A 15,969-nucleotide genomic window follows, 5' to 3' on the forward strand; every position below is an offset into this window, starting at 1 on the left:
TATTAAGTAGGTGGAGTTCTTAAGTTTTTTGCCATGCTTTACAGGTGTTGTCTCTTTTATGCATAAGTGATTGAGTATCCTTAGAGAGCCAGGGGATAGTTTGTTTTGATTCTAATTTTTCTGGCAGGAGCAAGGGAGTTCAGAGTGTTGAGAAAGATGCTGTTGATCTTCTTGACTAATTCATTGAGAGGGATGTGTCTAAGAATGGACCGATTGAAACTAGACAGTATGGAGTTAAATAATGAGTTGTTAAAGTTGGAGAGCTTGCGACAGTCTCTATAGATGTGAGGTTTGTGTGCGTGGGTTGAATGCCACAGAATGGAGGTGGGGAGATGATTACTTAAGCTGTTGGGCTGGGTAGTGGGACTATGGTAAAGTTGGGGGGAGTTAGTAAGAATCCAGTTGATGGTGGAGCTGGATGATAAGTTTGTATGGAAGCAAGTGGGTGATGTTATAAATTGATGGAAACCATGTAGGCTGATACTGAGTTAGGAGACGTCAGTTTGTAGTTTTGACTAATCTATGTTAACATCTCCTAGGATAAGGGTTTCATAGTCTATGTTGTGGCTGAACCAATACAGAATATTTTCTAGGGTGGGTATATTATTACCAGGGGGGATATAGATGGAAGCAATAGCAATTTTATTGTGTGGGTTTAGATGACAGTTTAGGATGATAAGTTCAGCTGGGTTAAAGTTGGGAATATGAATGGAGATAGGTGTGAGGTTCAGGCCCTCTGAGTAAAGGATAGCTACACCTCCCCCTTTTTTGGTGGAATCTGTCTGAGCAGTAAATGTTGTAACCAGGTGGGAGTATTTCTTTGTTAGAGATATGTGGCTTTAACCAAGCTTCAGATAGGGAAAGAATGTTAGGGGTGGTGTGAGCTAACCAAGTATGAAATTCAATGATTTTGTTAGTTAGGCTTTGAATATTTAAAGAGTAAATAGACAGATGTTTCTGTGCAGATGCAGTTTGACTATAAAGATGGGGATGGTTAGCAGTATGAGTAGAAGAGGATATAGAGGAAAAATTGAGTGGAGAGTGATTGTGAGTAGAGGAGATGGGGCCAGGGTTTGGGTGGATGTCACCTGAGCAGAGCAGGTTTTTTGCAAGTAGAGTAAAAGGTGAATATAGTAATAGGTGAAGGTAGTGTTTTGGTTTACACTTTAAAGAATAACTATGGTTGTGAAATATGAATAGTTTGTGATGGCAGGTTATGGAGACATTGAAGAGAGATGGGGAGATACTGAAGGAGTGAGTTATATATGGGGTGGCATAGGAGCAGGAAGTGGGGTAACATATATGTAGGTGGGAGAGGTTGGAATGATAAGATGTTAGAGTACAGAGAAAGAAGAGAAGTGTAGTAGTGAAGAGAAGAAATTGCATTTTAGGATATGAGTATAGAAGATTGTATAGTGTTAAAAGCTGTATAATGTGTTGAGCTGGGTAGGGTTGGATGTGAGGTAGAGCAAGGTAGGAAGGTGAGGCGCTGGGCTTAGGTTGCTGGCAGGAAGTTGTGTATGACTGTGTGAACAGACAGGAAAGGGAGGAATGGGGTAGTATAAAGGTAATTGATGTGGGGGTGTGTGGGAATGGGGGTAGGGGAGGGGAGGGATGTGAGCCCGAGTGTAGCAAGGGTGAATAGAGCATGTCTGCACATCACAGAGGAAAACTCTCAAGAAAAATAATCAAAGAAATTGGCAGATCTGGCAGATAAGTTTAGCAGCTATGAGATCAAAGAGAGGAGGGGGGAAGAAGAGGTCTGGGAGAAATATCCAGTGTAGGTTAAAAGGATGAGAGGGTAGAAAAGTTGGACTACAGAAGCCAGAGGCAGCACAGAAGAGATAGTGGAGTGTATTTCACAGTAGGAGAGACTAGAGAGGATACGCAAAGGGGGTACAGCAGTCAGATCGCTGATAGAGAGTAAGCCAGTTAGGAGAACTATCAAAGAATATGAGGCCAGGTTAGAATGGAGGGAATAGGGAGCAGTCCAGAGATGTGCAAGAGTCTAGCCAGCACAGGAGAACCAGTACAGGTGGCAAACACAGTATTTAACTTTTTAGGCTGGACATACTTGGATATGCTCTTGAGATAAAGAAGACTCCAGCTGAATTTGTTAGGACTGCAGGAGGTTCCAGGTAGGGTGAGTCAGTTGGCGTAGAAGCTGCTGCTTTTAAGTGTAACCTATAAAAAAGAAAAAAAAGAAAAAAAATCAGACAAACAGAAAGATTAGGGGAGAAGAGGGAAACCCAGGTAAGCAGGATGTTGAAAAAAACAACTGGTTCCAGTAAAGTTATGTATAGGGGGGTTAAGAATTAATGCTACAGTGTGTAAGGTGAGAGGGTAGCTGTAAGTAAGAATTGCAAGTGGGTCAGGTAGGAGACCGGGAGAACCACAGTATGTGGAGGCCTCTGGGTGTGCAGGATGTAAGGAAGAGAGTGCAGGTTGGAGTTCTAGGTGGAATAGTGCAGTGAGGGTATGGATAGACAGTAGGGGCAATAAGGGGAGAGGCTCAGGGAAGAGAAGACTAACCAAGCAGTTTCTGATAGACCAAATAATTTCTGAGGCATTTAAACAGCAACAACAGATACGTGCAATGGTTACAGGAAACAATATAACCACAGCTCACTACTATCCACAGAATATGCAGTTTAACCATATTCAAATACTACAGATGTGCTTAGCAGTTTAGGAGCCTAACAGGTTCAAAAAACACCTAACAGTTCAAGCAAACGGAAAAGTAACTAAATAGGACTTAATTATAACAAACTAAACACTTTAACCAAGTAAAAAATTAAAAATAATACAGATCAGCTTCTTAAACATCTAGTATTTCACAATGCAATTTACGATGCACAAAAGGACCATAACAGATGCAGGAAGAGTGTCGCTAGTCAGCGCTGATGAGCCTGCTTGAGTAATTAAGTTAACATGCAATAGGAACAATGCTGAGCCGATGTACGAAATATATATCAACATGAGGCAGAAAACAAGCCCAGGAGAGGCTGAAAACAACTATATGGATCAGCGTGCAGTATCTGGCTATGCAGGTACTTGAAAAAACAAACAAAAATGCATTGAGTAGACAAGTTCCTTTAAACACAGGAGGTCTGTCCAAATACAGAAGAAAAAGCAACAAAATTCTCTTTTACCTCTTAGATGTTCGACCTGAGAAAACTAAATTCTCACCAATCTGTAGTTTCTTGACTTATCCAAGGCAGACAGTCCTTCCTCAGTGTCTTAGCAACTGTGACAGAACTCATCTGCTATCTGGTATTTTTCCAACTACTTACAAGACCAAATCCTGTAGTTTGATAGGCCAGTGTTGTCTAATCTTTCCTTCCAGTTTCTGTTGACATCCTACAGGGTTAAGTGCATGGTCTCCTTTTTTCACCATTTTGGTGAAAGATATGGCACAGAACTGTAGACTTTCCAAAGCAGACTCATTCAACATGTTAATGACTCATTTTCCCTTAAGATGTCAAGATAAACATCAATGCCAATTTACAAGCCAACTTCGCACAGGATTAAAGCTATCACTCTAACCTGATACTTACCAAGGCAAAGGGAGTGCTCTTCTTTCTTCAAACGGCTGTCATGTGTTCCATGTTCATAATATAAGCTATTGCTAGTTCTTATAGGTTTGTCTGCATTTTAAACTTCTTGGGGCTATTTCCTCCCATTTTCCTCCTTCACCCACCCCTCCATTCAATTGTGTTTTGCCTACACTAGTGTCTCTCTTTCCTTCTATCATTTCTCACTCACCCCACTATTCAAACTTGTAGACTCCCCCTATCAAACTTCTCATTCTTAGCTACACCCCACCTCTTTATTCTCATATTTATCATTCATTACTTCCCTTTATTTTCTATTACCCTACCAATCTACACCAATACTGCTATCTCAACCTGCAGCATTCTCCTTTCCTCACCTCTTTCAGCCTTCTTCCCTCCTGTACTTTATCTGTTCTCAATCTCTTCCACTAATCTATACTAATACCCATTACAAGTGTCTCTCAATACATCTGTGCCACATGCATCTCCCCTTACTTTATCATAGCTTGCACAAGCTTATATTTAAGTGTGTAGTAATTTATTTTGTAAAGGATTGCTTAAATATTTTATTTGTGCCTGCTATTATATTTTATATTCTAAGTGTGCCTTGAATTATTATAACTGGACTGGTTTAATCTAATATCTCTGCTTAGAATTGTATTTCCTAAACTACTTGTGTTTTACTATTAATTTTGCAGTATTTTGTACACTGCAAATTTTGTTTTACTAACTGTTCTTAGATTCTGTACATAATACTCTCTACATATTTACTAACTACCTCCTGGAGCTTTTCTCCCCGGGCCTTCACTGAAAATGGGCTCCTTTTGGCACAGTGGACATTCCCAGTAAACAAATGCCAATAAATAAAATAAATACAATTTTCAACCATCAAATAAGGTCTGGCCAACATATAGAACAATTTACCTTGAAAGTTACTTTGGAAGTTCATTAAAAACTTGGTCTCCTATATAAAGGCAGAAAATTAATTATCAGTTATGCTATTTTTCTACTCCCAAGCTTTTATTCTTCTTGTATGACATCAAAAGCACAGGTCAGTGAATGCCTGTTCGCCGACCAATAAACATCGAACTGTCATTTCTGCGAATGGCCACTTCAGTGAATTTTTTCTTAGGGAAAAAAATCGCTTGGCCAAGCATAAACGACACATGATTAGAAACCTATCTACCTGATGGGCTTTGCCCCCACACACACCCTTACTAAATATACCAACTCTGAGATCACACTTCAGTGGGGAAAAGGGCAAATCCACAACAATGGCCAAGTGATTATTTTCTCCTAGGAAAAAATTCACTGTAGTGGCCATTCGCTGAAATGACATTTTGATGTTTATTGGTCAGTGAACAGGCATTCACTGACCTGTGCTTTCAATGTCATAATATAAACCTGTTGTTTTTAACCTACAGAATACCCTCCTTCTACCACAATAGCAGATTTTCTTGCAAGACTTTTTGGAAGGCCCTCTGCAATCAACTTCTCTACTTCTGGACCAACATTCGCTGCAAAGGAGTCAGCTGATGCACCATGTTTCCCCTGCGTGTGAAGGTCTGCTTATATTTTACTAACATTCTCACTTTACTAATACACACAATAAACTAGGCCACAAACAATACTGGGAGCCAAGTATTAAGAAACAGCAATACTAACCGCAGCACTGCCATGCTATAGCCATTTTCAATATAAAAACCACAACGTAACTTCTTTGCTGTTAGAGAAAATGCTACAAGTGCATTTAGCAAACCCAAAAGTCTTGTCACATCTTTCTTCTTCTTTGCAAGTGAGTTTTAAATCCAGAGGTGTATCTTACATAAATTAGTTAATCACAGTTTCCTTTCTTGAACTTCTCTTGTACTCAAACAACAAGAGGGTAAGCATGTAAATACTATCTATTTTTAAGCAACATTTTATACTGCAATTAAGCAGCCAGTTTCAGTTGTTTACTCAGAGTTCATATTATTAAATTCTGACACAAAAGAAAATCAAATAACATTGTTAAGTAGTACTTACGTTCTTATTACAACCATCAGACTATACCCAAATGAACCAATCCCAACCAAAAAATACGACAAAGGCAGCCTGAATTTCAACCATCCAATCGACCATTGATTATTGTAATATCCATAAAATAGAGCAGAATATTTTGCATAACCCTGTAAAAAAGGAGATTCTGAATTAAATTCATGATATCATGAATTAAAAACTGAAACTTTGAGCAGAAAATTGGTCTGCCCATGTAATCCACTAAGATAAGTGCACCTAATGTTTCACTGAGCACGTAAATTCTGCTAATACCCCTTTCACAAGCATTCCATAATGTTTATCTCACATGTACCTAAAGTACAATGGCATTTCATACCCAGCACTCCTAGCAGTAAGTGGGTATCTGGTGATAAGACTACTTTGTGCAATTCAGCAATGGGATATGTGGGACTCCCCATCTTCCTCACATACTTATGTATGTGTGTGCATGTATGTAAATGTGTATGTATAAACACACACACACACACACACACACACACACACACACACACACACACACACACACACACACACACACACACACACAAACACTCACACACTCCAGTATATGGCTAGCACTCTTCTGGATGATGTAGATTAAAGGAGGCAAAATTAGGCTCTGATAGGTGCTCTTCCCTACTGTAAATGTGGTCTTTGTAGGACAAACGTCCAACATTATTTAAAGTATAAATATGTGCCCTGCACTTGTCTGAGCCAAGACATTTGTAAAAAAAGCAGTAAGTGGCAGTAGAATAGTAGAGAAAGCTACTTTACTAACATACCTGGCAAATATCTTTAAGCAATAATCCACAACTGTGCACAGGTATATTAGGATTTGCCCACACCAACCATCCACTGTTAGCATGGTTTAATCATGAGGGCAATGCCGTTATTAAACAAAGCCAGTCGTGCATAAATCCTGATATACCCACAAACAGGAGTAGATTATTACTTTTATACAATGACATTGTTTAATAATTAAATTGCTTACTTTCTTAAATAATGTCTTTGTATAAAGGCACTTCACTCTTCCACCATGTTCTTCCTTGTTTACTTATGTTTTGTGAATGTGTATGAGACTTGCATTCCTAAATATGCAGTACAGTACATAGGTGCAGTGCAGTGGAAACTACAGAGAAAACAGAATATCAATTGCTGTTTTTTAATGTTTAAAAAGTCAGGTTTTACAAGGACAGCAGAGAAATACAATGAAAATCAGGTTTGGCTCTGTTTCTTTATTTTTGCAGAACATATCTAATTTTTCTCATATTTTGCTGTTACCCAGCATATGTCAATAGAATGTTTTGACACTCAATGGTACTTCCATGGCCAGACTTTTTTCTATTGGTACATGATCAATTTACACCTAGCGTGCTGGCTGGGCTCTCCAATCAGCATGCTCATTTTTGAATAGCAATGAGCAGTCATTGTATAAAAACAAGTTCTTACCATAACATTCCATCTGTGTTGTCGATCTTCATTCATTCTTGACTATTGGGTTCAGCTCGTTATATCAAGCTTGCTCCAGCCAAAAACCCTCAAGCTAAGGCTACCCATACTAACTCTTTTCCCTTTAACTCAATTCGAGCTTGCCTATCATTAAAAAAATATGGAAGATTTGTCTGAGCAACAACCCTATAACAACCCCAGGATTAGTTCTGAACCTCCAGGAGTCTCTAGGTGGGGGCAGGAGGGTGGGATGTCAAGAATGAATGAAGATCGACAACACGAATGGAATGCTATGGTAAGAAGATAACTTCTTTATCTGATGTTGTCAATCTTCATTCATTCTTGACTATTGGGACAGAGTCTCCAGCTACTTTAGATCCCGGGTGGCCCTAAGGAAGGATATTCCTGAGCACTACAGAGCCAAAGGATGCTCCTCCTCTGGAGACCATGTCTAATTTTTAATGAGTGATAAAGGTATGTGGGGTGGCCCAAGTTGCAGTTGTGCATATGTCTTCCATAGAAGCTCTGGAATGGAAGACTGCTGAAGTAGAAACAGATTTTGTCGAATGAGCTCTAACTTTTGTTGGTATGTCGAGTTCTGACTATATAAATGTACTGCAGCCTCTCAATCATTTTGACAAGGTGAACTTTGAAACTGGTTGCCCAACCTGGTACCTGAAAAGGATATAAAGAGTTGATCTAATTTTCTAGAGGATTTTGCTCTGTCAAAGTAAAAGCGTAATTGTGTGTGGACCCATCCAACAAATGCAAGCAGTACTCTCCTTTGTTCAAAAAATTTGGAAAGAGGATCTGTGTTCCTCGTGTCAAAAGTTGGATGATTTTCTTACCGTTATTAGAAGTAAATGATGCTTGCACTTGTGCAATCGGCACAGCTTAGAGAACTGTTGTTACATATATTAATGACTGGACTGGTGAGATTAATAATGTTAGGCAAACAGTAAATAGAACACATTTAGGAAATGATGTTTATATTGTCTATAAAGCTCATTCAATCCCTATGAAACAAGATGATGCCCCTGACAACTGTAGTATTCTGGATGCAAGTATTCAGCAATCTGAGGATTCAGAGTAGTTAGAAGGAAACAAAAAAGAAGAAAAGGGAGAAGTTCACAACAAATAACAAGGAAAAAAAAAAGAAACTGAAAAATGTCTGTAAGGTAAAGAGAATACATACTAAAAAGGACACTCCTTTGTTATGTAACACACAGATTACAGGAATGATAACATTTTTTCTATCAGAAAAACTTCACTCTATGGAAAAAAAGGCATAATTTTTCCAAAAAAGAAGGTAGAAAAAAGATGCAAGGGGCAGGTGAAAAGGAAGAAATCAAAACTGAACGTGGGAGGATTGAAGAACATTACTGTAAGAAAAAATAACAGAAAGACAGATGTTGACTACATGGCTCAAGCTGTGGATTTACAAAGCCAGCTGGATGAGAACTGCATGCTTGCAAATTTAATGTGCAATGAAAACAGTGGGATTAATAAGACTAATGGTGATAAAGATCATTCCTTTGTAACAATGGATAGAGCAAATATTACTGTATTAGAAGTTGAAGATTCTTCATATCTGGTCATTCTTGTAATTGAAGATGTAATTATTAGAGGAAATGATATTTATATTTGCAGTGAAGATAATAAATAGCAAAGTGTATTATGCTTGCCAGGAGCAAAAATAGAAGATGTGAGACCAGCCCTGGAATGCCTTAATGTAAGAAAATCTCTGACTATTAGTAGGGAACTTACAGTCATCTTAGATAGTATAGCTTGTACTGGTGTTAGGAGATATTTTTCACAAATCACATATAGAAAGGACAGTCAGGTTACTGTGAATGAAAATATTTTTGGGGTAAATACCTACATGGAAAAAATGTGCCATTTTAAAAAATGGAAATATGTAGAGCATCCAAGCCTAGTTTTGGGCACACGTGTTCAGACAGGATGGTGTGCATTTGTCAAGATCAGGGAAGAGATTTGTTGCAGCAGATATTTTGCAATATTTGTCAAACGCTAGGCAGGATTTTTGCAAGGTCGAAAATGTAACACTTCACATACAACATTTAATGCGTCTGTAATGGTTGTTAATGCTAGGAGTATTAATAATAAAGTCTTTTTTTTTTGCAAAATTTGCTATGTTTCCACAAGATTCATGCTGTTATTTGTTTAACATAGTCAAAGAACAATAACTGAAAACCAGTTCTGTCAGGATATAAATGTATTTACTGTAACAGACATTCTAACAAAAAATCAGGTAGAGATATTATGATAGGTGTGAAGATATGTGAAGGCTGCCAGCCTAGCTAGATAGGATTTTGTAGATAATTCTGGCATTTGTAAATATTAATGTAAGCCACATGCTTGTTCTCTTTGTTAAATGTTGAACTTCAAAAATGTAGCCACATTGCACTCTGCTGGAGGAAAGCTGATAAGTCAAGCATTGCATAATTCTTCGATCTCAAACTCGGAGCGGAGATGTCTGGATGAAGGAATTCTTGCTATTGTTTTGACACCAGAGTTAATTGCTAGAATTTGCATGTATAATGTATTTTATTGCTGTAGCTTCCTGACCAGTTGCAAGATCAAAAGGGCTGTTACACTCTGGGTTTCTGTTTGCCTGGGAACCAGAGAGAGAAATTATGTAATCTGAAATGAGTCAGTAGTACTGTGTTATCAACTTAAGGACAGAGAAACTCAGAGCATTTGGCATTTGTCTTAAGAACATCCAACATCACCAGCACTGCTATGCTCTATATGTAAGTTTACTTTAGAACTGTGTTTTCTCTTAGATATAGCTAGAAAATAGGAAGATTAGATTATTTTTTTCCGTATTGATGTCAGAAATTTTCTACTGTATTATTTTAAGTATTTCTCTGTGATCTCTGAACTCTTGATATTGTATTGTGTTCTTATTATTTATTATTAAATATTTTTAAACCTTTCAACTGTGGCTGTTTCATGTAGAGATAAGTTACACTCTACAGTACATTGCAAGTATATAGTGATACTGTTCAAGCCACCCCAAATAAGCCTTGCTGTTCAGTCACACTTACCAGTTGGATGATATTGTACCATAACAATTGGACACCCTTTGATAAGGGCCTTATTAGTAACGGATATTAGTGGGTGGTGGCAGCTAATACTACCTTTTAGACTGGGCAGAAAGGGGGCACAGCTGGAGAATCTCTGCCAGGCTTACCCAGGAGTGTCTGTGTGTTTGTATATAACTCATACCTCAAAGTGTGTATGTGTGTCAGCTACTTGGGCAGGGACATGGAGCATGGAGTTGGACAGAGAGGGTGCTGGAGGTTTTAGCTTGCCCACTAGGCTGAGGTCTGGACCCTATAGCTGTGCCAGTGGGGAGTCTTATTGGGGATCTGGAGAGAAAGGGAGAAACCAGCCCCAGACTGACTGTGATCTATGTGTGCTCTTATGGGAAATTGTACTTTACTGTGTGTGCATTTGTTATCCTTCCTTATGTGGACACCCCTCACTGGTGTTAGTGGTGAGGACTAAGGCTCCTTGATTGCTGGGCCAGTGCACGGGTGTAACATATTAATTGTTTGGCAGTGGTGGGATATCCACACCACATATTAATTGGTTGGCAAATACTAATTGGCTTGTTGTGATGTGGGTAGTGTGAATTCCTGTAGCTTGTGTGCAGTGATCACTGAAGGTGTTTTTGTACTCTAAATCAGCCATGCAGTGAATACTCAGAGTTCAGATCACAATTGTTTTATTTCTTTTGTTAGCTTAATTAGTCAGGGAGAGCAGGCAAGCATGTTAGCAGGGAAGTATGGAAAGTTGACAAGGAGCCAGTTGGGTGAAATGTGCCAGGCTAGGGGACTGGTGCATGGAAAACTGACCAAGGCAGACATAACTGCAGCTTTGGTCACAGCTGCATCAGAAAACAGCAATCAGGAGGATGATCAGACTGGCAGTGGAGGTGTATAACACTCAGAGAATGGACAGCTCAACCTTTCTGCAGAGGACTTAAAAATCCATCTGGAGCTAAAGAGACTTGAGTTGGAAGCCAAGCGTTTGGAAACAAAAGAAGCAGAGAGACTGAGACGTCTACAGGCTGAGGAGAATGAGAAACTGCTATGCCTGGAAGATGAGGAGAAGGAAAGGCAGAGGCAGCATGAAAAGGAGATGCTGACTCTTCGCCAGAGTCATGGAGGTAATGGGGAAGGGAGTAACCAGACCCCAGAAGCACAAAAGGTCAGCAAATTTCTTCCGCAGTTTACAGAGGGGGATAATTTTGATAGTTTCATTCATATGTTTGAGAGGGTATGAAAACAGTATGATGTTGACCAAAGGCTCTGAGAATGGTTCCTGACCCCCTTATTTCATGGTAAACCTGTAACTGTGTTGTCTAAAATTTCTGATCATAAATGTTTTGATTATACTGCTGTTAAGAATTACTTGTTAGAATTCTTTAAGCTAACACCTGAAACTTACAGGAAAAAGTTTCATGAGCATAGATGCAAGGCAGATGAAAGTGTGTGTGAACATGTTGATGAACTGAGCACTTATTTTTATAGGTGGGTGAGTGGATGTCAGGTCACCACTTTTGAAGGGCTGGCAGACCTTTTGGTGAGGGAACAAGCCCTTAGCATGTTGACTGAGGACATGAGGATGTAGTTAGCTGATAGACAATGTGCTACTTCAGATGAGTTGGGGAAGAAGGGAGACCTATACCTAGCAAGCAGGGCATCTCTGCACAGGAAAGGGACCCCCAGTACTGCTCATGGGTCTAAAGGAACCCATGGTGGGCAGCCCAGACTGCCCCAACAGAATCTGCTAGTAGCAGGGGAAGCCACTAGTCCAAGTACAAGTCCAGGACCTAGGGTTGAATGTTATGAATGCAACCAGTGGGGCCATGTGGCATACAGACGTCCACGGAGGCAAGGTGGGGAACAAAAGATGAGGGTGCCAGTAAGTGGGAAAGACAAAATGCCAATAGTAGGTTATCCCGGGAGAACAAGAATACTGAACTACCATCCTGCAGATGTCCTGATAGGGAAGGAATTGGATGAGGCAGTACCATGTGCTAATGTAGTTACACGCAGTCAGGCTTTGAGACAAGCATGTGGGTCTAGTAGCCTGGGGGAGACCTAGACAGACCACATGCTTGCAGCCAGGACTGGTGAGGTGGTTACTTCAGGGAGGGAGCTACTCTGTAGCAGTGAGACTGATGGTGAGCCACAGCTGCTTGTGGGTACTGATGTTCCCTTGGACAGAGTGACTGCAAAAGTAGAGGTGAGTAGTAGTACCCAGGCTGACAGTGAGGCACTATTGTCAGAGGATGCCATACTTCCTGAGGAAGGGGAGCTGGGAAGGGTTACAAAGAGAGAATTGAGACAGGCTCAGCTCTCAGATCATACATTGCAAGGCCTGCGGCAGGTAGCTAGGGAGGCACCTGATTCTCAAGTGAAGGAGGAATCTGTATACTGGGACAAGGGTTACTGTATAGAGAGTGGAACCCTGAGGGAGGGCTAGAAGGTGAAAGGGTACAGCAGTTGGTAGTGCCTAGAGCCTACCATATGGCACTTCTAGCCATAGCCCATGATATTCCCTTTGCAGGTCATATGGGCATAAAACATACAAAGAGATGTATTATGCAGAACTTCTATTGGCCTAGAATTTCCAGAGATGTAACAGGGTAATGCAGGACCTGTGAGCAGTGCCAAAAGGTAAGCAAGGTAGGAGACAAGGTGAGAGCACCTTCGATGCCTTTGCCTGTGATTGAGGGGCCATTTCAGAGGGTAGCTATGGATATTGTGGGGCCTCTGAGTACCCCAAGTTCCACAGGGAAAAAGTATATCCTATTTATAGTAGATTATGCCACAAGATACACTGAGGCGGTGTCAATGTCCTCCATTGAGGCAGAAAAGGTGGCAAATGCTTTGTTAGAGATTTTCAGCAGGGTACATTTCCCAAAAGAAATACTGACTGACAGAGGTACCAATTTCATGTCAGACCTGCTTGGTTGTCTGTGGAAGCACTGTGGGGTGAAGTACGTAAAGACCACCCCCTACCATCCCCAGACTAATTGGTCTTGTTGAGAGGTTAAACTCTACAATCAAGTCCATGCTACGGGCATTTGCAGACCAGTTTAAGAGGGAGTGGGACAAATATTTGCCCCAACTGTTGTTTGCTTACAGAGAAGTTCCCCAGGAATCCACAGATTTTTCACCCTTTGAGTTGTTGTATGGGCATAGGCTGAGGGGACCTCAAGATTTAATTTGAGATGAGTGGGAAGGTGAGTGTGAATCTCACAAGGAGTCTGTTGTAGAATATGTCCTAAACTTCAGGACAAGGCTCAGGGAACTCATGGGCTTGGCCCAGGAGAACCTGGCAGAAGCCCAACAACAGAAAAATTGATGGTATGACAGGAATGCTGAGCTAGAGAGCATGCTGTAGGGCAGCAGATAATGGTTTTCATTCCTGTCAGACACAACAAGATGCAAGCAGCTTGGGATGGACCCTACAAGGTGGTAAGGGAAGTAACTGATGTTAACTACATGGTAGAACAGTGAGGCAGGAGCACAAATTGTACCATGTTAACATGATGAAGCCTTACCATGACAAGGAGGCCCTTGTGCTGAGTAATTGCAGTGGGTTGCAGGAGGAGTCTGAGGAAGATCTGGTGACTGATCTCCTCAGTGAGGCTTGGACTGACACCTCAGTGGAAGGAGTAGCAATGTCCCAGCAGCTGTCTCCTACCCAGGTTCAAGAAATCTGAGCAGTGTTACAGGAGTTTGGGGACATGTTCACTGGGAAAACAGGGTGCACCCACCTGGTGCAGCACCAGCTGGATACAGGACCACAAAGGCCTATTAGACAGGTCCCTTACAGAGTGCCTGAGAGAGTCAAACAGACTCTGAGGGAGGAGATACAGGAGATGTTGGAACTAGTGGTAATTCAAGAGTCCAACAGTCCCTGGGCCTCCCCAGTGGTGCTGGTGCAAAAGAAGGATGGCAGCACCAGGTTCTGTGTGGACTACAGGAAATTAAATAGTCACACAAAGTCAGATGCTTACCCCATGCCTAGAACAGATGAGGCCCTAGAGCAGCTGGGTGGGGCTAAGTACCTTACCACCATTGATCTTACCAAGGGTTACTGGCAGGTGCCCTTGGTTCCCAATGCTAGAGAGAGAGGTCAGACTTTGTGACTCCGTTTGGCTTGTATGAGTTCACAAAGATGCAATTTGGGATGAAAAATGCCCCAGCAGCTTTCTAGAGGCTGGTAGATCATATCCTAGCAGGAGCAGGAGAGTCTGTCCTTGCTTACCTAGATGATATTGTCATCTACAGCCATTCCTGGCAAGAGCACCTTCAACATGTCAGGGAGGTGCTGGGCATACTACAGAGGGCAGGGTTGACCATTAAGCCAAGTAAATATCAGGTGGGTATCTACCTGGGACATAGAGTGGGGAGTGGTAAGATCAGGCCAGAACCTGCCAAAGTAGAAGCCATTCAGGCATGTCCTGCACCTGTTACCAGAAAGCAGGTGAGGGCATTCTTAGGGTCTGCAGTTATAGTAACATAGCTGCTCTCCTCAGAGATCTGACAAGGAAAAACATGCCAGATAAGGTAGTGTGGACCTCAGCATGTGAGCAGGCATTCCAGAAGCTTAAAGAAGCTTTGGGAGTACCCCCTGTGTTAGCCAGTCAAGATTACAGCTAAGAATTTGTTAGGCAGGTGGTTGCTTCAAACCATGGGGTGGGGCTGTGCTTAGCCAGGTTTACTGAGTGGGAGAAGAGCACCCAGTGGTATATCTCCTTCGCAGGCTCCAACCCAGGGAGGAATGCTATGCAGCTGTAGAAAAGGAATATCTAGCCATAGTGTGGGCACTGCAGAAACTTCAGCCTTATCTGTATGTAAGAAAATTCACTGTTGTTACAGTTCACAATCCCCTAACATGGTTAAACAGAGCCAACCAGCAAAATGTCAAGTTGCTAAGATGGAGCCTTGGTTTGCAAGCATATGATATTTCAGTGCAGCACCACAGTGGGATTAGCAATGCCAACGCAGATGAGATCTCAAGACAGGGAATGGGGTAAGGTATACTCAGATAGTCCCAACCCTCTCAAGCAACGTTTCTCAAGGGTCACCTGAAAAACTAGCTTGAGTTCTCCAGGGGGAGATATGTGAAGATATGTGAAGGCTGCCAGCCTAGCTAGATAGGATTTTGTAGATAATTCTGTCATTTGTAAATATTAATGCAAGCCACATACTTGTTCACTTTGCTAAATGTTGAACTTCAAAAATGTAACTACACTGCACTGTGCTGGAGGAAAGCTGATAAGTCAAGCATTGTATAATTCTTTGATCTCAAACTCGGATCTGAGATGTCTGGATGAAGGAATTCTTGCTATATTTTTGAGACCAGAGTTAATTGCTAGAATTTGCATGTATAATGTCTTTTATTGTTGAAGCTTCCTGACCAGGTGCAAGATCAAAAGGGCTGTTACACTCTGGGTTTTTGTTAGCCTGGGAACCAGAGAAAGAAATTATGTAATCTGAAATGAGTCAGTAGTACTGTGTTATCAATTTAAGGACAGAGAGACTCACAGCATTTGGCATTTATCTTCAGAACATCCAACATCACCAGCACTGCAATGCTCTATAAGTAAATTTATTTTAGAACTGTGTTTTCTCTTAGATATAGCTAGGAAATAGGAAGATTAGATTAGTTTTTTTTCTGTATCGTTGTCAGAATTTTTCTACAGTATTGAACTCTTGACTAGCACTGTGTAGTAAGACGTATTGTATTGTGTTCTTATTATTTATTATTAAATATTTTTAAACCTTTCAACTGTGGCTGTTTCATGTAGAGAGAAGTTAAGCTCTACAGTACATTGTATGTATATAGTGATTCTGTCCAAGCCACCCCAAATATGCCT

The 15,969-nt window shown here is 40.9% G+C and overlaps 1 protein-coding gene across 1 annotated transcript in view; it reads right to left on the reverse strand.

The window, feature by feature from the left end:
- TMC2 (transmembrane channel like 2) overlaps positions 1 to 15,969 on the reverse strand; it is a 499,206-nt gene that overhangs the window by 388,398 nt on the left and 94,839 nt on the right. Inside the window, exon 6 of the mRNA XM_044058938.1 lies at positions 5,580 to 5,722. Coding sequence (XP_043914873.1) covers positions 5,580 to 5,722 — 143 coding nt within the window. The remainder of the gene's footprint in view (positions 1 to 5,579; positions 5,723 to 15,969) is intronic.

The sequence above is a fragment of the Protopterus annectens genome, chromosome 17.part0 (assembly GCF_019279795.1).
Source record: "Protopterus annectens isolate FY-2018-M chromosome 17.part0, PAN1.0, whole genome shotgun sequence".
NCBI classification, from domain to species: Eukaryota; Metazoa; Chordata; order Ceratodontiformes; family Protopteridae; genus Protopterus; species Protopterus annectens.